Source organism: Felis catus, chromosome B3 (assembly GCF_018350175.1).
Source record: "Felis catus isolate Fca126 chromosome B3, F.catus_Fca126_mat1.0, whole genome shotgun sequence".
Taxonomy (NCBI): Eukaryota; Metazoa; Chordata; class Mammalia; order Carnivora; family Felidae; genus Felis; species Felis catus.
In genome coordinates, this window is record NC_058373.1 from 114052051 (window position 1) to 114071008 (window position 18958).

The window sequence follows — 18958 nt, forward strand, 5'->3', positions numbered from 1 at the left end:
CTCATTGAAGGCCCCCAACAGGCCTCTTCTACATACTGACACCGGTTGGTACCAGAGGCCCATTACCTTTTTGGAAATCAAGGCTACATAGCAACCTGATTATCCTCCTCCAGGCTGATTGCACAAGGACTATGCCCTGTGTGCAGAACAGAGACAGCCCCTGGCCTTGTGAGAAATGTATCTTCATAACCAACTCCCCCTCCAAAGGAGTGGGGAACTGGATCCAAAAGATAGTGTTCATGAAGGATATTCCAGAATCCAAGTCCTGTCGTTTTAACCATTTCATTCCTGAGCTTTCCTAGCTTGCCTCATTATTAGAAAAATTAAAAAATGTATAAGATGATAATTAAGCTTTCTTTCTCCCTAGAATTTCATCATCAGGGTTTGATCATCATTGTTCCTGTCATTTATACATATCAAATATCTTCATCTAAGAGTCACCAAGAACCTTTGGTTGCCTGGAGGCAGGAATTATTATTCACATTTTGCAGATGGGTAGGCAGTCACAGAGAAAGAAAACATGCTTTGACTTACCTAAAAGAGTCTCAGAGAGTGGATAACAAATGTTCCCACAGTCTGTTTTAGAGAGACCTGACTTCACTGTAAACAGATTTTCTCCATGTAGCTTACTCGAATACTTCTACAAGCTCAATCCTGTGATGCTGAAAAAATCCCCAATAATGAAAATATTTTCAAAACCTAGTTCACTTATTTGAGTTTTCTATTTGTATTGAAACCAACCAAATTCCAGTACAATGAAATCATACTGCCTTGGCAGGTCTAAATGTCAGAGTCATCAAAAAGGAGAGAGGGAAAGAGCGCCCTAATTTTTAGAACTTCCGCTTAAAGTGAGCATAGAAAAGATTCACTTATCTATTTCCTGACCAATTAGGTCATTGGGCAGGAAATCACCTTTTTTGAAAGGCCAATAAGCAGATGCCTTCTACCTTTAATTTCCCATAAACAGCATTAATGATTATTTATGCCAGCCCTCTCATAGAAATGTTTGAAAGTCCAAAGACATGAGGCCACTGAATTTTCTAGATGAAAATAAAGTTACAAATTTATAGTAACTGACAGTGTCCCACCTCCCTTTCTCCCACTTCTGTCTCAAATAATCCTAGCACCTGTAACCACCCTTCAGTCATTTTCCCATATTTGAGGTCCTATTAAGTGAAATAACTTTACAACGCCGACCAGATTTTTAAGCCTCCAACCAGAAAGGGTCAGTTTCAGACTACCTGATTTACATGAATCAGGTGCTGGGCCAGTTGATGGAGGTCAAATAACTTGCCAAGCCAGGGCATGCATGATCTTTCTGGAAACACCTTGCCCTGGGTTACCACTGAACATCAGAACAGAGGAAGCTGATTGTGGAGTCTGAGTGACACACAGATTCAGATGAGTGATGGAATGCTCACACTACGCCTCCATCAGTGTCTTCCTAGAGATGGGCCTTCAGGCTCTCCAAGCCCTTCCCAAGGCCCACCGGGCTGGCAGAGTTGCAGGCTAATTGACATAATGCCTGGAGAAGGCCGATTAGGGTAGCAGTGAAGATAGTCTGCCTGGTTTGTGCCCCAGCTCTGTCATTAACCAACCACGTGACCTTGGGAGCATTACTTAATCTCTCACAGCCTTAGTTGGTCAATAGGGGTGATGATATTACCTACCTCATAGGTGGTTGTGGGATCAAGAGAGATGTAACTAAGATATGAAGCTCAAACAAGATGTAAGCTCTCCTCACATATAGGGCTCACCTAGTGCTCCCTTATAGTACTTTAAAAATATTGTCTTTTCTTATTATTAACTTTCAAGGCCTTCTGTGATTGCTCTTGTGGTGGCGTAATGTTTGTAAGCACTCCTGAATCTTTTAGATCTTTTCAAGCCACTCAGTCAGGGTTTCCATTAGGAACTTTTCCGTGGTCATTTGCACTTGTTGCCTTTAGTTGGGACTTGAGCTTACCTGTCCAGAAAGCAGCCAGTGTATGGAAAGTATATCGATACTTTCTTATACTGTTTTCATTAGCTTAGGGGCATGGCATTCTTTATTTTTTTTTTTTATTTTTTTTTTCAACGTTTATTTATTTTTGGGACAGAGAGAGACAGAGCATGAACGGGGGAGGGGCAGAAAGAGAGGGAGACACAGAATCGGAAACAGGCTCCAGGCTCTGAGCCATCAGCCCAGAGCCCGACGCGGGGCTCGAACTCACGGACCGCGAGATCGTGACCTGGCTGAAGTCGGACGCTTAACCGACTGCGCCACCCAGGCGCCCCCCTTTATTTTATTTTTTTAACATTTATTTATTTTTGAGAGACAGATAGAGACAGAGCATGAGCAGGGGAGGAATGGAGAGAGAGAGGGAGGCACAGAATCCAAAGCAGGCTCCAGGCTTGAGCTGTCGGCACAGAGCCCAATGCGGAGCTCGAACTCACGGACCGCGAGATCATGACCTGAGCTCAAGTCGGATGCTTAACTGAGCCACCCAGGCGCCCCCATGGCATTCTTTAAATAGTCACCACTGGCCAAATGTGGCTCTGAGCCCTGAAAACATCTTCCAGAACCTGCGATCATTTTATTACTGAAAAAAAAATTTTTTTGAGTGCTTAACTAATTAACAACTCCTAATTTTTCACATGTAGCTTTCTCGTGGCAAACTTGGAAGTTCAGCCTTACTTCATCCTATCACTTAGCAGGCACGTACGCAAAAAGCTTCTACAGTTTGCTTGAAAAATGCAAAAATGCCATTAAGTTTAGCTTAAGCAAGATAAAATTAAGAATGTAAATCTGCTGCTAAACTGAATATATAGTAACATGGTTCCAAGTTTAGTAGGAATAACTTATTGACTATTGAATCAGTATTTATTATCTTCCATGTGTCAGTGACACAGAATGAGGCATAAGTTAAGTGATTCAGGCATGCTAGCATGAATCAGACATGGATTTGGGCCTCTTAAAGTATGTATTAGGAGTGATAAGAGAAGCACACCGCAAGTAATATACCACAGGATAGAAAGAGATGGCATAGCGTGAGAGAGTGAAATAAAGTATTACAGGAGTTTAGAGGAGGAAGACGTTACGTCTGTGATGACCAAGGAAGTGGCACGCAGGAAGTAGTATCAAAGACAACATGTGGACTCAGAGGCATTTCAGGTGTGGAGGGGACATGGAGAAGAAGTGATTGAATTGGAACAAAGTCTCTTTGAAGTGGAATGGAGGGAAGTGGTGTGGAAAGACAGATCAGGCACAGGCTGGAAGAGCTTTGAATGCCAATCTGGGGAATGTAGAACTCTTTGGAGGCACTTGGGAGCCATTGAAAGTTTTTGAGCATGCTGAGAAGCAGCAGGGAAGTGTGCTTAGATGTGACTTGGGGAGGTTAATCAGGCAGAAGAGAGGATGGGCTTTGAGGAACTGACAGCAGTATGGACATCAGTTAGAAAGCTCTAGGAGCCACCCTCAGGTGAGAGCTAATGTGGACCTGATCTAAGGTTGGAGTAGGAGGAATGGAGGATAGGGAATGGATATAGGTGAGATTTTACAGCTAAATCAATAGGACATCACAATTTATTGGAACTGAGAAGCATGGGAGAAGGAGAAATTTAAAAATGGAACTGAGGTTCTGAACCAGATTAACTAGAAGGCCAAAGAAAGAGGGAAGAATAAGTTATAATGGAAAAAGTGAGCTTGATTTGAAGATGCTGAATTAATAGTGCTGCTATTCATTATGTCAGGCTTGTAGTTCTTGTTAAAAATGGAGGACAGGTGCTGAAGCCGGTCACAGATTGAGACAAAGGCTACAAAATCATCCACATTGGGGTCACACATCCTTGTCAACAGTGAGGACATCCATATGGAGCAGACATTGCAAGCTTGGTGGGAATGAGTCCTATATGGCTCATAATTATGTTCACTTGTATGTTTAAAAAATTTTTTAATTAAACTAACATTTTAAAATCTGTAGATTATACTTAAAACATGGACTTCTGGCTTCTCTTTTAAAAGTCAAAAGATGTGGCTGACTATGAACTCATATTGTCACATGATAACAATAGCTAGAGCGAGACAGGGTCTGCAGCCTTGAGGTCATGGATGGATTGTCTCATTCACCACAGTCTCCTCTACTCCCCACCATCTCCTGATACTTAATATTAAGCACAAAGCAGAGTAATGGTCACCTAGGGCTGAGGGACAGCAAAGAGGGGCTTGAGGCTTATATAGTTAAGGGGCATGGGGTTTCTTTTTGAGGCAATGAAGTGTTCTAAAGTGGGTTGTAGTGATGCTTGAACAACTGCGAAGATGGTAAAAACCATTGAACTGTACACTTTGGGTGGATTGCATGATGTGTGAATTATCTCAAAAAAGCTGTTTTACAAAAATGCAAAAAAGAAAAGAACAATCAGTTGCTATTGCCTTTGCAGGGTTGGTTTTCTTATAAGAGAAAGTATTTCTCTGTTAATACGTCTCTGTCAAACTGGGGAAAATGAAAGACGAGAGGATTGTGTATTTCAAGAAGAATGGAAGAGAGAGTGTATCACTTTGTGGTAGTAAAGAATTCCTGTATTTTAAGATGCAAACACCTGGCCTCTTTATTAATGGACCTTACCTTTCTAGCCACTGAAGGCACTTAGGTGGTAGGAGAAAAATTTGTCATGGCCCATACCCTGAGGTCCACCCACAACTAGGAAGAGAGAGAGAAGAGTAGCAGAGAAGGAAAAGAATACTCCACTTGGTCCAGTAGAAGCAGTATGCCAAAGGAGGGGGAAGCTTTATCAACTGCTGACAAGAGGTCAAGGATAATGGGGACAGAGAAGTCAGGAGGTTACGGGAGACCACCCAGTGAGAATGCTTAGAGAAATGGGGCCAGAGAGAGACACAGACGCAGATGACAAAGTGCCCTGGATGCATTGTTCAGGAGTTAGTATTTCTCCTCAGTACAGTGGGCTGCTGGTGGAGTTTAGGTAAGGGAGTGATGTGATCACATGAGCACAGTCTAGATCGTGTGTTTTCCAAATAAATTTGTATATGTTTTAAATTATGTGCATAATGAAGCAAGGTCACCCTAAACTTTGTGCTTTCCTATGCTAAATTCTTCATTCTGAAACTCCCAGGCTTGTTGAGGTCCCAGTCGTTGATTTCTATTTAATTCATTCCTGTGCCTGCTTGAACCAGAGAAAATGTATGGTTGGTGTTATCTAACCCAGGGGCTTTCAATCTCAGCACTATTATGTTTGGGGATGGATAACTCTCTGTTATGGGGGCCTGTCCTCTGTCTTACAGGGTGTTTGGCAACATCACCAGCCTCTGCCCTCTAGATGCCAGTAGCTCTTCCACTTAGATATTGCCAACAAAATCACCTCCAGCCTAGAACCACAGACCCACCTTCATCTGCCATAATATTTGGGCTCAGGAGTGTTAGACCATGCAAAGTTGATAAAACCACCCTGAAAGATGACTGGTCCAGAAAAGAAGACCAATTCCTACTCCAGACTGAGAGGTGAAAATCAAATGATACAGTAAGCAGGCAATGAATGAGAAGGTCAAGACTTCGTGTGGATTTAGCTAATTCAGTGGACTTCAGCCTCTTTGTTCTTAGTCTCCTCATTTAAAAGATATGGCATCTTGTGGATATAAGGCAAACTGAATGTCTCACTCTGCCCCCTAGAGCTAAGATTCCTCCCATGTCCCAGGGCCAAAGTGCGCACAGGAATTCAGAGGAGATCTCAAGATGTGCCAGATATGATGGGGGCCTGGCTTCTAAGTGGTGGGACTCATGAGCCTGCCTCTAAGGAGGAACAAGAGGAGGAGAGCAGGAATAGTTTCTGGTGACATCAAGAGAGATCCGCGAAGCTCTGGAGATGTAAGGTAGCTGAAGCTCAACCTGGAGTAGACTAGAAACTCAGATGAATACTTCAGCTCCTCTCCTTTATAGGAAAGTCTTAGAAGGTGAAAAAATGTTTCTCTGGGGATAAGGATGTCTAAAACAGATGAGACATGAAATGGTTAGATCTTCCAGAGTTCTCTTCTGGGTGTGTGTGTGCAGGGGTTGGAAGGGCAAAGGAATTTTATACATATATTCCACCATTTCTACATTGATTAGGAAAATTGAGTTAAGACTCTTGTCAAGCTAAAAAAGTCTTACAACTCTGTTAAACTAAGACTATTTCATAACTGGCTCTTATTCTATGTAGTAGCATTATGCCTTTTTACTGTGGATGTTGAGTGGCTCGATTTATTACTAGCAATGGCTCCAAGCTGCCTTGCATGCAATCTCTTACTGATATATAACTCTGTTATCTTTTAGCCCAGTGGTGGTCGCTTTCTCTGAGGCTGAAGGAAATTCATGCTGGTTTTTATTTTTAGTCTCATGTTCCTTAACCCCTCTGCTTCTTCCCTAATTTGTCAACTTTTGTGGTAATGAACTGAGCCCCCCAGTCGTCTCTAAGCAATGAGCAATGACTGGACTTTTGTTTATGTGAAACACCATTACAAGAAAGGGCATTCATGGTCATGGCTTTGCCCTGTTTCATTTCAGGCCCTTCTGGATCCAGCTGTGTGACGGCTGCCCTAGGAAACACCTGGAGTCACAGTGTGAACACCCGGCTGATTTTCCAGTACCTTGGTTCAGAGAGAAGACAGGTGAGTGCTTTGGCGATGTATTCTGACTGTCAAGGTCAGACAACAAGATGTACTTAGCAATATGAGTGTTCATCTTCTGAAAGCACTGGCCACGTTGTCTGTCCTGGGCCAACACTGTCAGGGGTAGGTAAAGATAGCAGTTACAATGAAGTGGGAAAGAAGCCACTCACAGGAAACCATGTCTAAAAACAGAGCCCATTGAGTTAACATGCCTCCTGATATTTGCCAGTGGCTTGTAAGTGACCAAGGTCCACCCCTCTAGGGGTCTCAAACTCTCCATCTCTAAAAGGTGAATGATCATTTTACTTAGCTGGTGTTTGTTGAGGACTAGATAATTTGTGTACAAATTAAATAGTGATGGTGCTTTTTCTTGAGGTTAGTATGTTTGAAAACTGTAGGCCAGACAGATTCTGCCACATGATTAAACCATTCCCCAGACCCTGGTTGTTTGTGCATTAACTCCTAAACCAGTAGGTTCCAGTACTGAAGGATGCTAGAGAGACCCCCAAAAGGATGATAGCTCTCTCAGAGCTCCCTATGTAGGGTTTCTATCCTGGCCTCAAGTAAGATTTCCCCACCTTCCATCCAGAAAGGTTACTTTCTACCCTGTTCTTAATCTTCTCTTTTACTCTGAAGGAAGTGACACCACAGTCTGACCCCTTTGCTCAAATATTTCATAATTAGGGAACTTATTTTTCCCAGTGTCTAACAGCAGCTTTACTCTATTGTGTAGACCAGGTTCTAGCATGACCTCTCCCACAAGCAGGAGAAGGAAGAAGACAGGGTGATTGTTATGATTTGCTGGATGGGGCAAAATTCAGAACCCAGATTTGCCCATCTTGCTGATTATATTACAACCCAAGTTATTAACTAAAGAGGCATGAAATATCACGCTGGTGGTCCTTTCTGGGGGAGGTGGCAGGGAGTTGTTGCCCTTTACCTGCATTAGGTAAATTGGCTCTCTTTCAAGGAGTCAGGAATCATCAGAAACAGACCTGAGCCTTTGCCTGTTCCAGACCTAACTTTCCAAGTGCCCTCGGTTACAGACCAGAGGATTCTTCTTGGTTTGCTTGGGACTGTGTAAATAACATTCCAGCTTGATGATTGAGTCAGCCATGTTCTGAGAAGATGGAGCTGCTTGTTTTCATTTAGGGAAACATTCTTAAGTTTTCAGGCCCTGGCGTGCTCATTACCTCAGTGATACCTTTTCCCCGATGATTCAAGTATCCTGGGTTCTGAATCCATTACTTCTCTTTTCAGTGGAACATATCCAAGGATGTTCCTGTGGAACCTAATGACCTTTGGTTTGTACCCTATGTTATAAATTATGTTAAATAGACCCCGTTTGCAGCTATCAGGGATATCATTAAGGATTGTCAAGCACTACTACCTGCATTCTTATTTGAGGAAGCAAAAGTCCTTGTGAATCAGTGTTAAATCCATTCATTTTCATGGATCTTTAACTCCTCTCCTTGACAATGTGTAGTTTATCTCTCTTTTAGGTTTTAGATGGCATACATTGATTTTGTGATGTAGTCTATTGTATGTGGAATCATGGATTCCAGGCTCCCAGATCCTGTTTTTACCAATTCTAGCTAGCATTTATTAGTAAATATTTTTTCTTTTCCTTTTGTTTTAATAAATTAACCAGTCATTTCCATGTTTTTAATGTCAACAGGAAGTGGCTGGTAGGACAAATGCTATTATTTTATGTCTCTTTAGTAACTGCAGGGTTTTGGTGGCCCTCGGTTCTTGGCTTGTGAGGTCAAATACAAGCTACTAGTCACAAGAACGAGGAGCACAGCATGGATGGATCAGTGACGGTCTATCAACTCATATCCTATCAAATGAGTCAGTGGTGTTATCTTAATCTACAAAGAACAACATGTTACTTTCATTGCTAATCAATCAAGAGCAGAGTTAAATGCTTTTGAATGATGTTTTCACACACAAATTAGTAAAATATGTACATAAAACAGTAAAATATAATAAAATGCTGTAGCAAAGTAAAATATGACCAGCATTAAAATGGCCAACCCAGGCAAGAGAACTTATACTTAATCAATCTCTAGAAATGTGCATGCCTTTGGGGACCAGTCCTTCAATTTGTGGCCTAATAACTAGGATAAAATTTGATAGAGAAAACATCTCTCTCTCTCTGATGAACTTATATTGCATTAGTAGAAGGTGTGCATTATGAGACACTGAGCCTTTCCTGTAGTCTTACTTCATGACAAAGTAGAGAGCCATATGAAGATAAACCTTTTCTGGGATCTGTGCACAAAACAGTGGCTTAAACTAGTCTTTAAGGCAATTGTTCCAAATAGTACTTCCTTAAAACACTACTTAGTAGGGGAACATGCTTAGATCATTCTAGCGTTGGCAGATCTATGGAACACCAACCACTAGGAGAAGATACCAGGCATAGCTCTCCCAACCCCCACCAATGCACAGAGGCCACTACACCAAGGGATCAAGGACACGGAATGAGGATTATGTTTTATACCGTTTCTATGACATTGAGCTCTACACCAGGGCTCTTGAATGTGAGGCTTAGTCTGAGATCACAGGGCTGGAAGGAGGTCAGGTCAAACTGAGCAGCTCTTCAAGCCGATTAAACCAAGAGCTGAATTGTAAAGTCCAAGGGAAGGAGTCCTCCCTGGCTGATTATTTTCTTTACACCCTGGAAACTTTGTAAAATTATATAACCAAAAAAGAAATCTCCTTATCAGGGCACAAGCCGAGTTAATTCTCTTGTTTATTCTGCTTCAGTGTTTGCAAAAACCCTCTTAAGAAACTGGGAAACATTTTCTTTTGGACTAATTTAGTTTTTTTTCCATTTGACTTTTATTTACTCTTTTTCGAGTCTGCTTCAATCCTGCCCCACCCTTTTTGCAACATTTTTATTCTTTCCAAAGACATATCTTTAAAGTAGAATTAAAGTGGCTTCTACTAGGTTTTTTTTCTCTTTTAGTATTTTGAGTTTTTTTTTTTTTTTTTAATAATCAAAAATATGTTTCTGGTCCACCATGTACATGGCATGGGGATGCAAAGAAGGAGAAGACACAGTTCCTGCCTTCAAGGTCCTTCTGGTCTCGTATGAGAGCTGATACATGTGTGCACACTCATAAACAATCAAAACGAAGTGCAGGAGTTCAAGAACAAACTAATATCGAAGTACTGTCACAAGGCAGTGTTTGATTTGTTACCTAATAAGTGGTGAAAATGGTACCTGCTTTGAATCCAGAGCAAGGTAAACTCATCAGAGGCACATTGGTCTTTTTAGAAGGTGGTAGGGCTTGAGTATCACTTTAAATCAGTATTTCTCAAGCCTGGCTGCACTTTAGACTCATCACGGGAGCATTTACAAAATACCAACACTAGAACCCCACCCTGACCAATTAAATCAAAATCTGTGCCGATGGGGCTGGGCACAACTATTTATTTGTAAAGCTCTCTCAAGTAGATTCTACTGTGCAGCCAAGGCTGAAAACCGGTGCCTTAAATAGATAAATGTCTGTTACAGAGAAAAGAAAGGGAAGATTTAGGGTAAAGAGGAACAGCAAAAGAAGGCAAATCACACATTCAGAAGGCACAGGTTGGGGTTTGGCCCTGTCACAAGAGCAGAGGGTCTGTGCCCTCATTCACTTGACACCTCATTCACTAGTCACCATGTAAGATGCCAGAGATTCAAAATAGGAGTAAGTTGATGCCCTGAAGTTGTTCACAGTCTACTGGGGAAAGAGGTGTCGGTGTGAATGGTCCATGCCACAGGGCATGATGAGTTCGGTGAGCTTGGAGGAGAGGGCGGGCCCCACTGCAGAGAAGGTTCTGTGGGGGTTGTTGAGGCCACAGCATGCACAACGGATGGGCTGAGACCTTCCTTCAGGAGGCACTTGCAGTGACCATGCGGGCTGCCATGAGGGGCTGGAAAAGCTGAAGTAAGGGTGCTAATACTTGAAAAGAAGATGAAAAACTTGATGAAACATTCATACTATTTCTCATCAAATCATCATGAAGTCCATTCCTACAAACCACATATGGGGATTATACAAATTTTTCAGTGCCCTGGAAGAAGTAATGAAGTAAATTAATCCCAACTAAAGCTTCACACCCTCTTGATGAAATATTATGACTCTCTCATTTCAACGAACGGGGAAGAGGTGACATATAGGAGGCTTATTTAAAAGGATTTTATAATAATATTTTCGTCCTTTATATAGCAGTCACCTGGAAGTTAAAGAACACTTGAGGAAGAGGCACCTGGATGGCTCAGGTCAGTTAAGTGTCCGACTCTCAGTTTCCCCTCAGGTCATGATCTCATGGTTTCATGAGTTGGAGCCCTCTATACTGACAGTGTGGAGCCTGCTTGGGATTCTCTCTCTCTCTCTCTCTCTCTCTCTCTCTCTCTGCCCTTCCTCTGCTCATGCTGTCTCTCTCTCAAAATAAGTAAACTTAAAAAAAAAATAAAGAAGAACACTTGGGGGAAGAGCCTAAAGTACCCAGTAAATTGTTGACAAGACCAGTAACACTACTCAGGCTCCTGATCCCTACTGGAATCCTTAGGTTTTCCTCAAGGTCCCAGGTTGTTTTGCATTTTGGAAGTATTTAGTGTCCCCTTCCTGGTGATATAATTCTTCTCTCAGTATCCACTTTGTGTTTTAAAAGACTCAAACACCATCACTGTGAAGACTTCCTGACACCCAGCCTTAATCAGCCCCCTTTCCCTCAGTTTTGCCCACAAATGCACTTAGTACTTATCTCTGTTCTTACGTGAGTGAAACCCAGATTGCCAACCCCTTGAGCACTGTGACTGAATCTTATTTGTGTACCCTCAGAGGCAGAACAATGCTTGACACTTATACATTCAATACATTTATTTTGAAAATCAGAGAGAGAGAGAGAGAGAGAGAGAGAGAGAGAGAGAGAGAGAAACTCCTATCTATGCATGAACCCAGTCTTAAGGAAGAAAGCCATATAGCTTATTTGGAATCACTCTTCCCCATAAGAATTGAGTTACGTAGCTTAATAGTTCCCTTAAAGTGCCAGTGACTGTCAGTTAAAAAGGTTGGCATCAGACCTTGACGATTATAGCAGATACTTATAAAGAAGTGCTGTACAAAGACTGAATATAGGAATATCTTTTTGTGGAACCAGCCTCCTGGGGGCTCTGGGAGAGTGGTAGCCAGGCTTCCTTTGAAATCCTAGTTGGAATATTCCACTGTGTAAGCAAACCTGAGCCCTAAACACGGACCCAGATTGAGTGAGGGAGAGGGGCTCCACAGCTGCTTTAAGGGAACAGGCAGCATGGGGTCTTTGGCTGAGGGAAAGGATAAGAAATCTTTGTTGCCATCTTCCACGAGTCATGAGTTCTGCTATCTGTGCTTGGATAGGCTTATTGGAGGGCTGACTAACTAAAGAGATGAGAAATCTTTTCTCCCAGATAAGCTGAAGTGTAGGTTTGGGGCAAGAATGTCACGCATACAATCATATTCACCCAAAGAAAGACATTGAAGAGGATGTTTTACCTCATAGAATCAGTTTTATGTCTCACTACTTGCAGATTCCTCCAGAGGAACTCAGGCTTAGTTGCCCTCACTCAAAAATGAGTGAAATGGTTATTCATTTCTCTTTGTAAAATGGTTCCAGGTCATTGTGTTTGTTCTATTTCTATCTCAGCCTGTCTGCTGTTTTTAGGCAAGGAGGACATGGAGGGCAGGAGACGTGTGTGTGTGTGTGTGTGTGTGTGTGTGTGTGTGTGTGTGTGTATCCAACCAGAGGAGAGGTTTGGCTGCAGGGGTGGGAGAAATTTCTTTTTAAACATAAATGTCTGCAGAAATAGCAAAAGGAACATAGAATCCCAGCCAGGTACATTGCCTTGGGTATAAATGTTACATCCCTTTTCAGAGCTGCTCAAGTGTGAAATCTAACCCCTGCCCACACTCTTCCATCAGAAGTGCTCTAACAGGTATTGAACAGATTGGGAAAATATACAAAAGCAGAACCCAGAATGGTGACTTTTAAAAGGACTCTTTTTTTTCAGGTCACCGGGCAAATATATTAAAATCTGAGGAAATCCTACCTGAAATTATGCAGTAACAGCAAATGAATGCAGTGAGCTAAGACTCAGAGCATAAAGACAAGCTCCATCTGAAAAAGGACAACATAGACACCCAAGGGGACACTTCCTGGTTCTGTCTCCACATTTAAGATAGGAATATCAATGCCTCTCCCACCACCTACAAAAAAAAACAAACTTCATTGGACTCCCTCTGGAAAAACTCAACGTACTCAAAAATATCACTACCTCTGAATGGGCTCAAGTAGATAAAACTTTCCCTTGAGGGGGTTCCATTGGAAATTGACAGTTAAAAATTCATTAATACAGTTGCTGCCATGTTTCTGATGGGGGTTTCCCTTGGCCATGATAGACAATGTACCTTTGCTGAGGGGCAAAGTCAGTTTTTCCTAAGGAGATTTTGAGCCACATGGAGTCAAGAAAAATCAAAATCAAAATCAAAACAAAACAAGGCGGGAGACCATCATGGGGTTTTTAATGTCATTTTTTAGCAAGTGGAGTTACAAAATTAAGTGTTATCATCATTTCAAAAAGGAAAAGCTACTTGCACACCAAAAAAATAGAAAAGACATTATCTATGAATAAAGAATAGTACTGTAAATCAAATATATTTGCTTTCATGGAGGAATTACCACATGTCCTTCTCTCTTTGAGGATCACCATCTCTGACCATCAGGGGCTGAGTGACTGATCCACTCACAGAGTGTTTAGGCGTCTTTCCCTTTACTGAGCCACTCATCTTACCAGTATTTTATCACCCCTGTCATTCTCCTCTAGCTCTGACTAGTTTTATTTTTACACACTGTCTGGTACCAAATCCCCTTATGCATGCAGTGACCCTTCCAGCTCTAACTCCCTAAGTAAGTAAACCAGGGCAAATATGTGAATGAGAGATTTCCAGAGAAATCTCAGCTGTTGCAGGAAGTGAAAGAGACACAGGGCTTTGGAACCAAACTGAAGACCTTGTTGTCGGCTAGGGAAGAGAAGTGTTTTCAGTTGGGAAACAACATAGGAAATAGCTATGAGATCTCTTGGACAAGGCAGTGACCTGGGAGTCAAGGACACTGAAATGCATTTGGCTCATTTGAGAATGAAGGTTGGACAGGATGTTGTATTTTGGCTTTGGTTAGCTATGACTGAGAAGAAAATGGGGCAACATCTTTGGTTAGGAAAAGCAAAGGGGAGAGAAGAATTTAAGAGCTACATAAACTACGAACTGATTTACAAATGAACCAGTGCTTTCACTTAGAACAAAGGCGTTTAGGATACAACAATGTTCCATCTGAGATTGCCTCCTAGAGATGATCTTATCCAGTGATGTTCAACTACAGCAAGCTTAAGAATCACAGGTGTTTGTTAATGATGCTTCCTAGGCCCTGCCCCAGTGACCCTTCAGCAAGAGCAAGCACTTCCGGTGATTCTCACAAGGGTGGTCCTCAGAACCACACTGTATTCTGGCCATTTCATTTTACAGATGGGGGTAAGCAATTTGAGGTTAAGTGATTTATTCAGGGTTGCACAAGTAATAAGTGGCAGAAATGGAACTGGAATTAAATTCTCCTAATTCCTAATCTGTTGCTATTTTCACTTTACTGTGCTGACTTTTAATAGGAAAACTTTGGGCAAAAATGTCCCCTAGCCCAATCAAATTACTGGGTTTGCAGGCAAAGTGGTATTTATATCCTCTAAAACTTTCAGTGGCTTATAAAGAGGTTCTACAGAATTCTGCCAAAAAAAAAATTATATATATATATATATATATATAAAGGCATCATCCCACCCCACATTGCGATGAATTACCAGATGAAAGTCAGCATTTTAAGCTCTTTGGTCCAGACATGTGAATACTTGACTTTTTCTGAGTTGGACTTCACAGTGAGTGTGGACTTCCCAGCTGAATGACTCTTTATAGACAACATCCTGCAAACAAGGCTGTCTTCTCTGCCCCTCTCCCACAAATGGTCACTTGTGCTCATGGAGGGTCACCCTTAGTCTTGAGCTTCATGTTGCCTATCTCATAGGCTAAAGGCATATGATGGCTTGGGAAGCTTGGAGTTTTCTGGTCTTTTGTTTGCCTGGTCTTCTTGGCATGAGAGAAGCTTTGTGATTATCATATTTTTTAACCTTTTCATCTTTATTTTACAAAAGTCAAAGTGGAACAGAGGGAAGGAGGCAGCCATGTGGAGACCTGTTTCCTGCCATCTCAGGGTCCTACAGTTTGGTAGTGAAGAGCATCCTTGCTCAGACCCAGTGCTCCAGGCAACACTAATGTAAAGCCCTTTTCATTGTCTCAGAAGGGAAGGGGGTTAGTCTTTATTGCTTACTGATGGTTGCAGGCATCATGTTTGATCTTTTTACATGCATTATTTGCGCTGACCCAACAAGCCTTTAACATAGATGGTATAGTCTCCTTTTTACAAATAGAGAAACTGAGCAAAGAGGATAAATAACTTGTATTCAGTGGTAGTATCAAGATTTGAAACCAAGTCTGTTTAACTTCCAGGCCTAAGTCTTTTTGCTATACCATGTCCTCTGAGATGTAGGCACTTTTTCTTTTTTTTTTAATTTAGGAATCAAATGAAGTGCTGGAAAGTGAGGCCTTGCCTTAGTGATGATTCTTCTGGCTTGCAATGAATGGTCCTTATTATCTTCCTCGCCAATTTTTCCCCAAGGATGACTGGATCTAGAATGTCATTTAGCTTACCTCCAAAGCTTACCGAATTACATATTAGAACAGCACCTCCCACCCTGGGGCCAGGGACATTAGGAAGGCGATGATGAGCTGCTTCTTGCTTTCTTTCCTCTTGCTCTTGCCATTATTTGGCTGAGAAATCCTCCTGGCATGTGACTGTGATTCAGAACTGCTCCTTGCCCTGTCTGTGTGTGTGATTTGAATAGCACAGCTTGTCACACATGTGGCTGAAGCAGATCCAGCTTGGAGAATTCGTCATGTGGTTGCTGTTGCCAGGGGAGTATGCTCGCTCAAGCGGTGCACTGCCCGGGCCTGTGGTCTCTGCTTCTCCCCAGGGTCCGCTGTGGCTAAGAGGGTCATAACATGGTACAATGCTGGTTTGTGTTTCAACCTGATTGGGGCAGTAGGTGCGGTGGGGCTTCAGACCCTTCCAAAATTGTAATGGCTTACAAAATTAGGTGTAGGGGGATGGGAAGCAGACAAAGGATTTACACGATGGAGGTGTGAGGAAAAACAAATCAAATATACCTCTAGAATTGTTTGAATTTTGGTAAGTCTGATTATGTTACCATAACATTTTATGATATGCTAAACATTATCTAATGCATGATTGGTTGTCAACTGCCATATAAATGATTGAGCTTTCCTAATTTCTGCTGCTGTAAATAATTTGGAATTTTCAGTTACCATAGGATTGACGTATTCAGTCTTTCCTTCTCTCAGCCTTCCTCTTGCCCTGTTGCTCTTCCCTCCACACTTTCTCCCTGCCTCCCACCCCATAACCTTCCATGGATTTTTAAATCAATGGCCCCTGGCAACTGCCTTTGAGTTCAAATGTTTGAAGCAGACATTTTCCACAGAGGGTATCTTTCTGAAAGTTTCCCTTCTTGACTTGGCAGAGCTTAAGAATTCTGGCATCTAGGACAAAGAGCATGTGTGCTTGAGTCTTGGACCCTTGTTTTATTGTTACCAAAGGGACTATGATTTTGAGAACACCTTTAGAGAGCCAAGCTACAGTGGCTGTACCCCACCGCCTACTTGCTGAATCCTTAACTCAGAATTGGCAAGGAGAGATTGAGCTGGGATTATGATCCGTGACTCTAAGTAACAGAATTCTCTGAATGTCAAACCTCTAGAACGAGGTTCATTGTTATCAACCTTAAAAAGTTAGAACAGAGGCACCTGGTATATCTGGGAAGGATTAAGAACATATCACCCAAAGCCCCTACAGCCCTGGATTTCTCATTTCTCTGCTCTGTCTACCTAACCATTTACTGAGAGTTTCCTTTGTGCCGACTACTCTGCTAAGTGCATTCTGGGCATTTTCTTGTTCAAGCCTCACAACTACCCTATGAGCCGTATATTTCTAGGCATCCTTCATAGATGAGTACATTGAAGTTTATAAACTTCAAAAAAATTGCTCTGAATCACACAACTTCTAAGGATCCCCTATCCCCTATGAACATACATACACTCCCTCCCCTGCACTCCTGGGTTCTTAACCCTTATATACTGAGTCCCACGTTAAAGTAAGGTTATTAATGCCTGCTGCTTGGAATTACTTGCAGAAATTTTCTCCATTTAACCACTGTGGTGTGGCCACCTTCAGTGGTTGCACTAGGTGGAATGCTTTTCTCAAAGAGTGCAATGAGTCATTGCCTTGAGAGAGCTTTTTCTATCTCTGTTAAGTAATCGTCAGTTATTTCCTGTAACAACGTTGTTCTGTGTGACAACAGAACACCCCTGAGGAAGAATGAGCTACATGGGACATGGTCCTCTGAATCTTCCCATTTAGTCAGGGGAAATATTGGTCCTTCCTCTCTCAAGTTCCAAGTTCTGGCCTTTCCAGCCAGCATCTTTTCCATGTTCTGGGTTTGGCTTCAATGTCTGATATTTATTATCAAAGCAGAAAGAAAAGGTCTCTGTGGAGTCTTGCCCACAGTGGGGACAGACCTGTGCCTACCCTTTCCTGGTCTCCTCGAGTGAGAACCTGCAGGGCCCTGGAGGTACCGTGGTGCACCCTGTAGAGATATCTCTTCCTCATGGATGATGCAGAATGACATATAAATGATATTTATACCTTTATTCTCTCCTTGCAAAGTCCCTTTCCCCACATAGTAATCAATTTCATGGTTTACCTTTAAATTTTTTTCAAAGTTGTGTGTTCTTCTTTGAGAGTATTATCCCAGCACCCTAATGAAGATTCAGTCAGTGTCCCTTGGAATGGGAAACTCTGGCAGTTCTATGTTCTCTAACAGGGTTGTAAGCATCTAACCTTTCAATAGCCTCCTTATACCAAGCTGCTCTCCCTTATTTGTAGCTATTTATAGAGTATTCTCTCCAGACATACTCTGCTATACTGACCATGCACTGGAGTATTAGGCTCTTCTTTGTGACTGATCTCCATTTCCTACTTATGACCCCATCCTGGCACTAGCCTTACCTTTTTATACCTCCCTCTTCCCTTTTCTCATTTAGACTTTGCTCCAAGATCCCTGTGATTGGCTTTGCTCAGAATCTATTAGCATTTGATCCTGTTGGCTTGAGAAGGCCAGTCTGGCTCAGGAACCACCACTAATCTCAGTTTAAATTAAACAGCAGGCATTTCTACCAAAATCTTTTGTCGTCTCTGGGACCCCTGTGCATAGGGGGTCTCATTACATGTTGTGTAATTTTGTCCAAAGGCCAAGTATTTTCAAAGAAAACCCACTGAAATAAGTTGGCTAAGTGACTGCTACAGCATCTGTGGAGTCTTGGTCACTTTTTTCATCTTCAAAAAATCTAATATTTTTCCTCAATTAAGAGATGGTATATGTTACAGCTTAAAATCTTTAGCAATAAATCTTCTAAGAACTGTAATTATAGTAATAGTCCTTTGTGTATGCTCTAACCATAGACATAGATCCTCTTTTAACTCTTGTATTTTCATCTAGACTAGACCATTAAGTTTTCTTTGTATTGGCCACTCCCTTTTCCTTCCATCCTTCCCTCCTCTTTTTCTACCTTCAAATCTTTTCTGGGTAGACAGGTGTGCCAAATTCTGGGAATATGAGGTCAAAGCCCAGTTTCCTGCTTTGAAGAACCATAGCAGAAGGAGAATACATATTTGAGAGAGAAAGACATATAAATACATACAGGAAGGTTTTGAGGGAATTGTGACAGAGTATAGTGTGGGCATCACTATTAGTTAGGATGGTCAGCATTCTTAGCAGGGAAAGCCTGATCAGGGAAGGACTCAGAGGAGATTATAATGTTTGAAGTAACACTTGGACAGTGTATCAGGATTTACCAGAAGATGGGTAAGGAGGCTGATAAAACAATATGAACAAAGGCTTTGGGGTGGGAACTGTAAATGGTCCTTTAGTGCTACTGAGGAGGCTTATGAGTGTCTGTACAATGGGTAGGTGTGGAGAAATGGAGTCTGTATATAAAGGCAAAGCAAAGAAAGGTAGGAGAAATCAGACTTGACCCTGAAGGCTCTCAGAAGTCCCATTGAGAGACTCTCAGCTGAGCTATGACATCAGGTCTGTATGTTACAATGCTCTCTCAGGCA

General features: G+C 41.9%; 1 protein-coding gene across 11 annotated transcripts in view; it reads left to right on the forward strand.

Moving 5' to 3' along the window:
* The window catches only part of RAD51B (RAD51 paralog B), a 687198-nt gene that overhangs the window by 515709 nt on the left and 152531 nt on the right, over window positions 1-18958 (forward strand). For 10 of the 11 annotated variants that reach the window (XM_045060112.1, XM_045060113.1, XM_045060114.1 and 7 more), the window contains exon 9: window positions 6531-6634. In XM_045060112.1, the coding sequence (XP_044916047.1) occupies window positions 6531-6634 (104 nt within the window). Of the gene's footprint in view, window positions 1-6530; window positions 6635-10857; window positions 10911-18958 lie in introns of all 11 variants that reach the window. The other variant, XM_023255789.2, reaches the window with a different exon arrangement.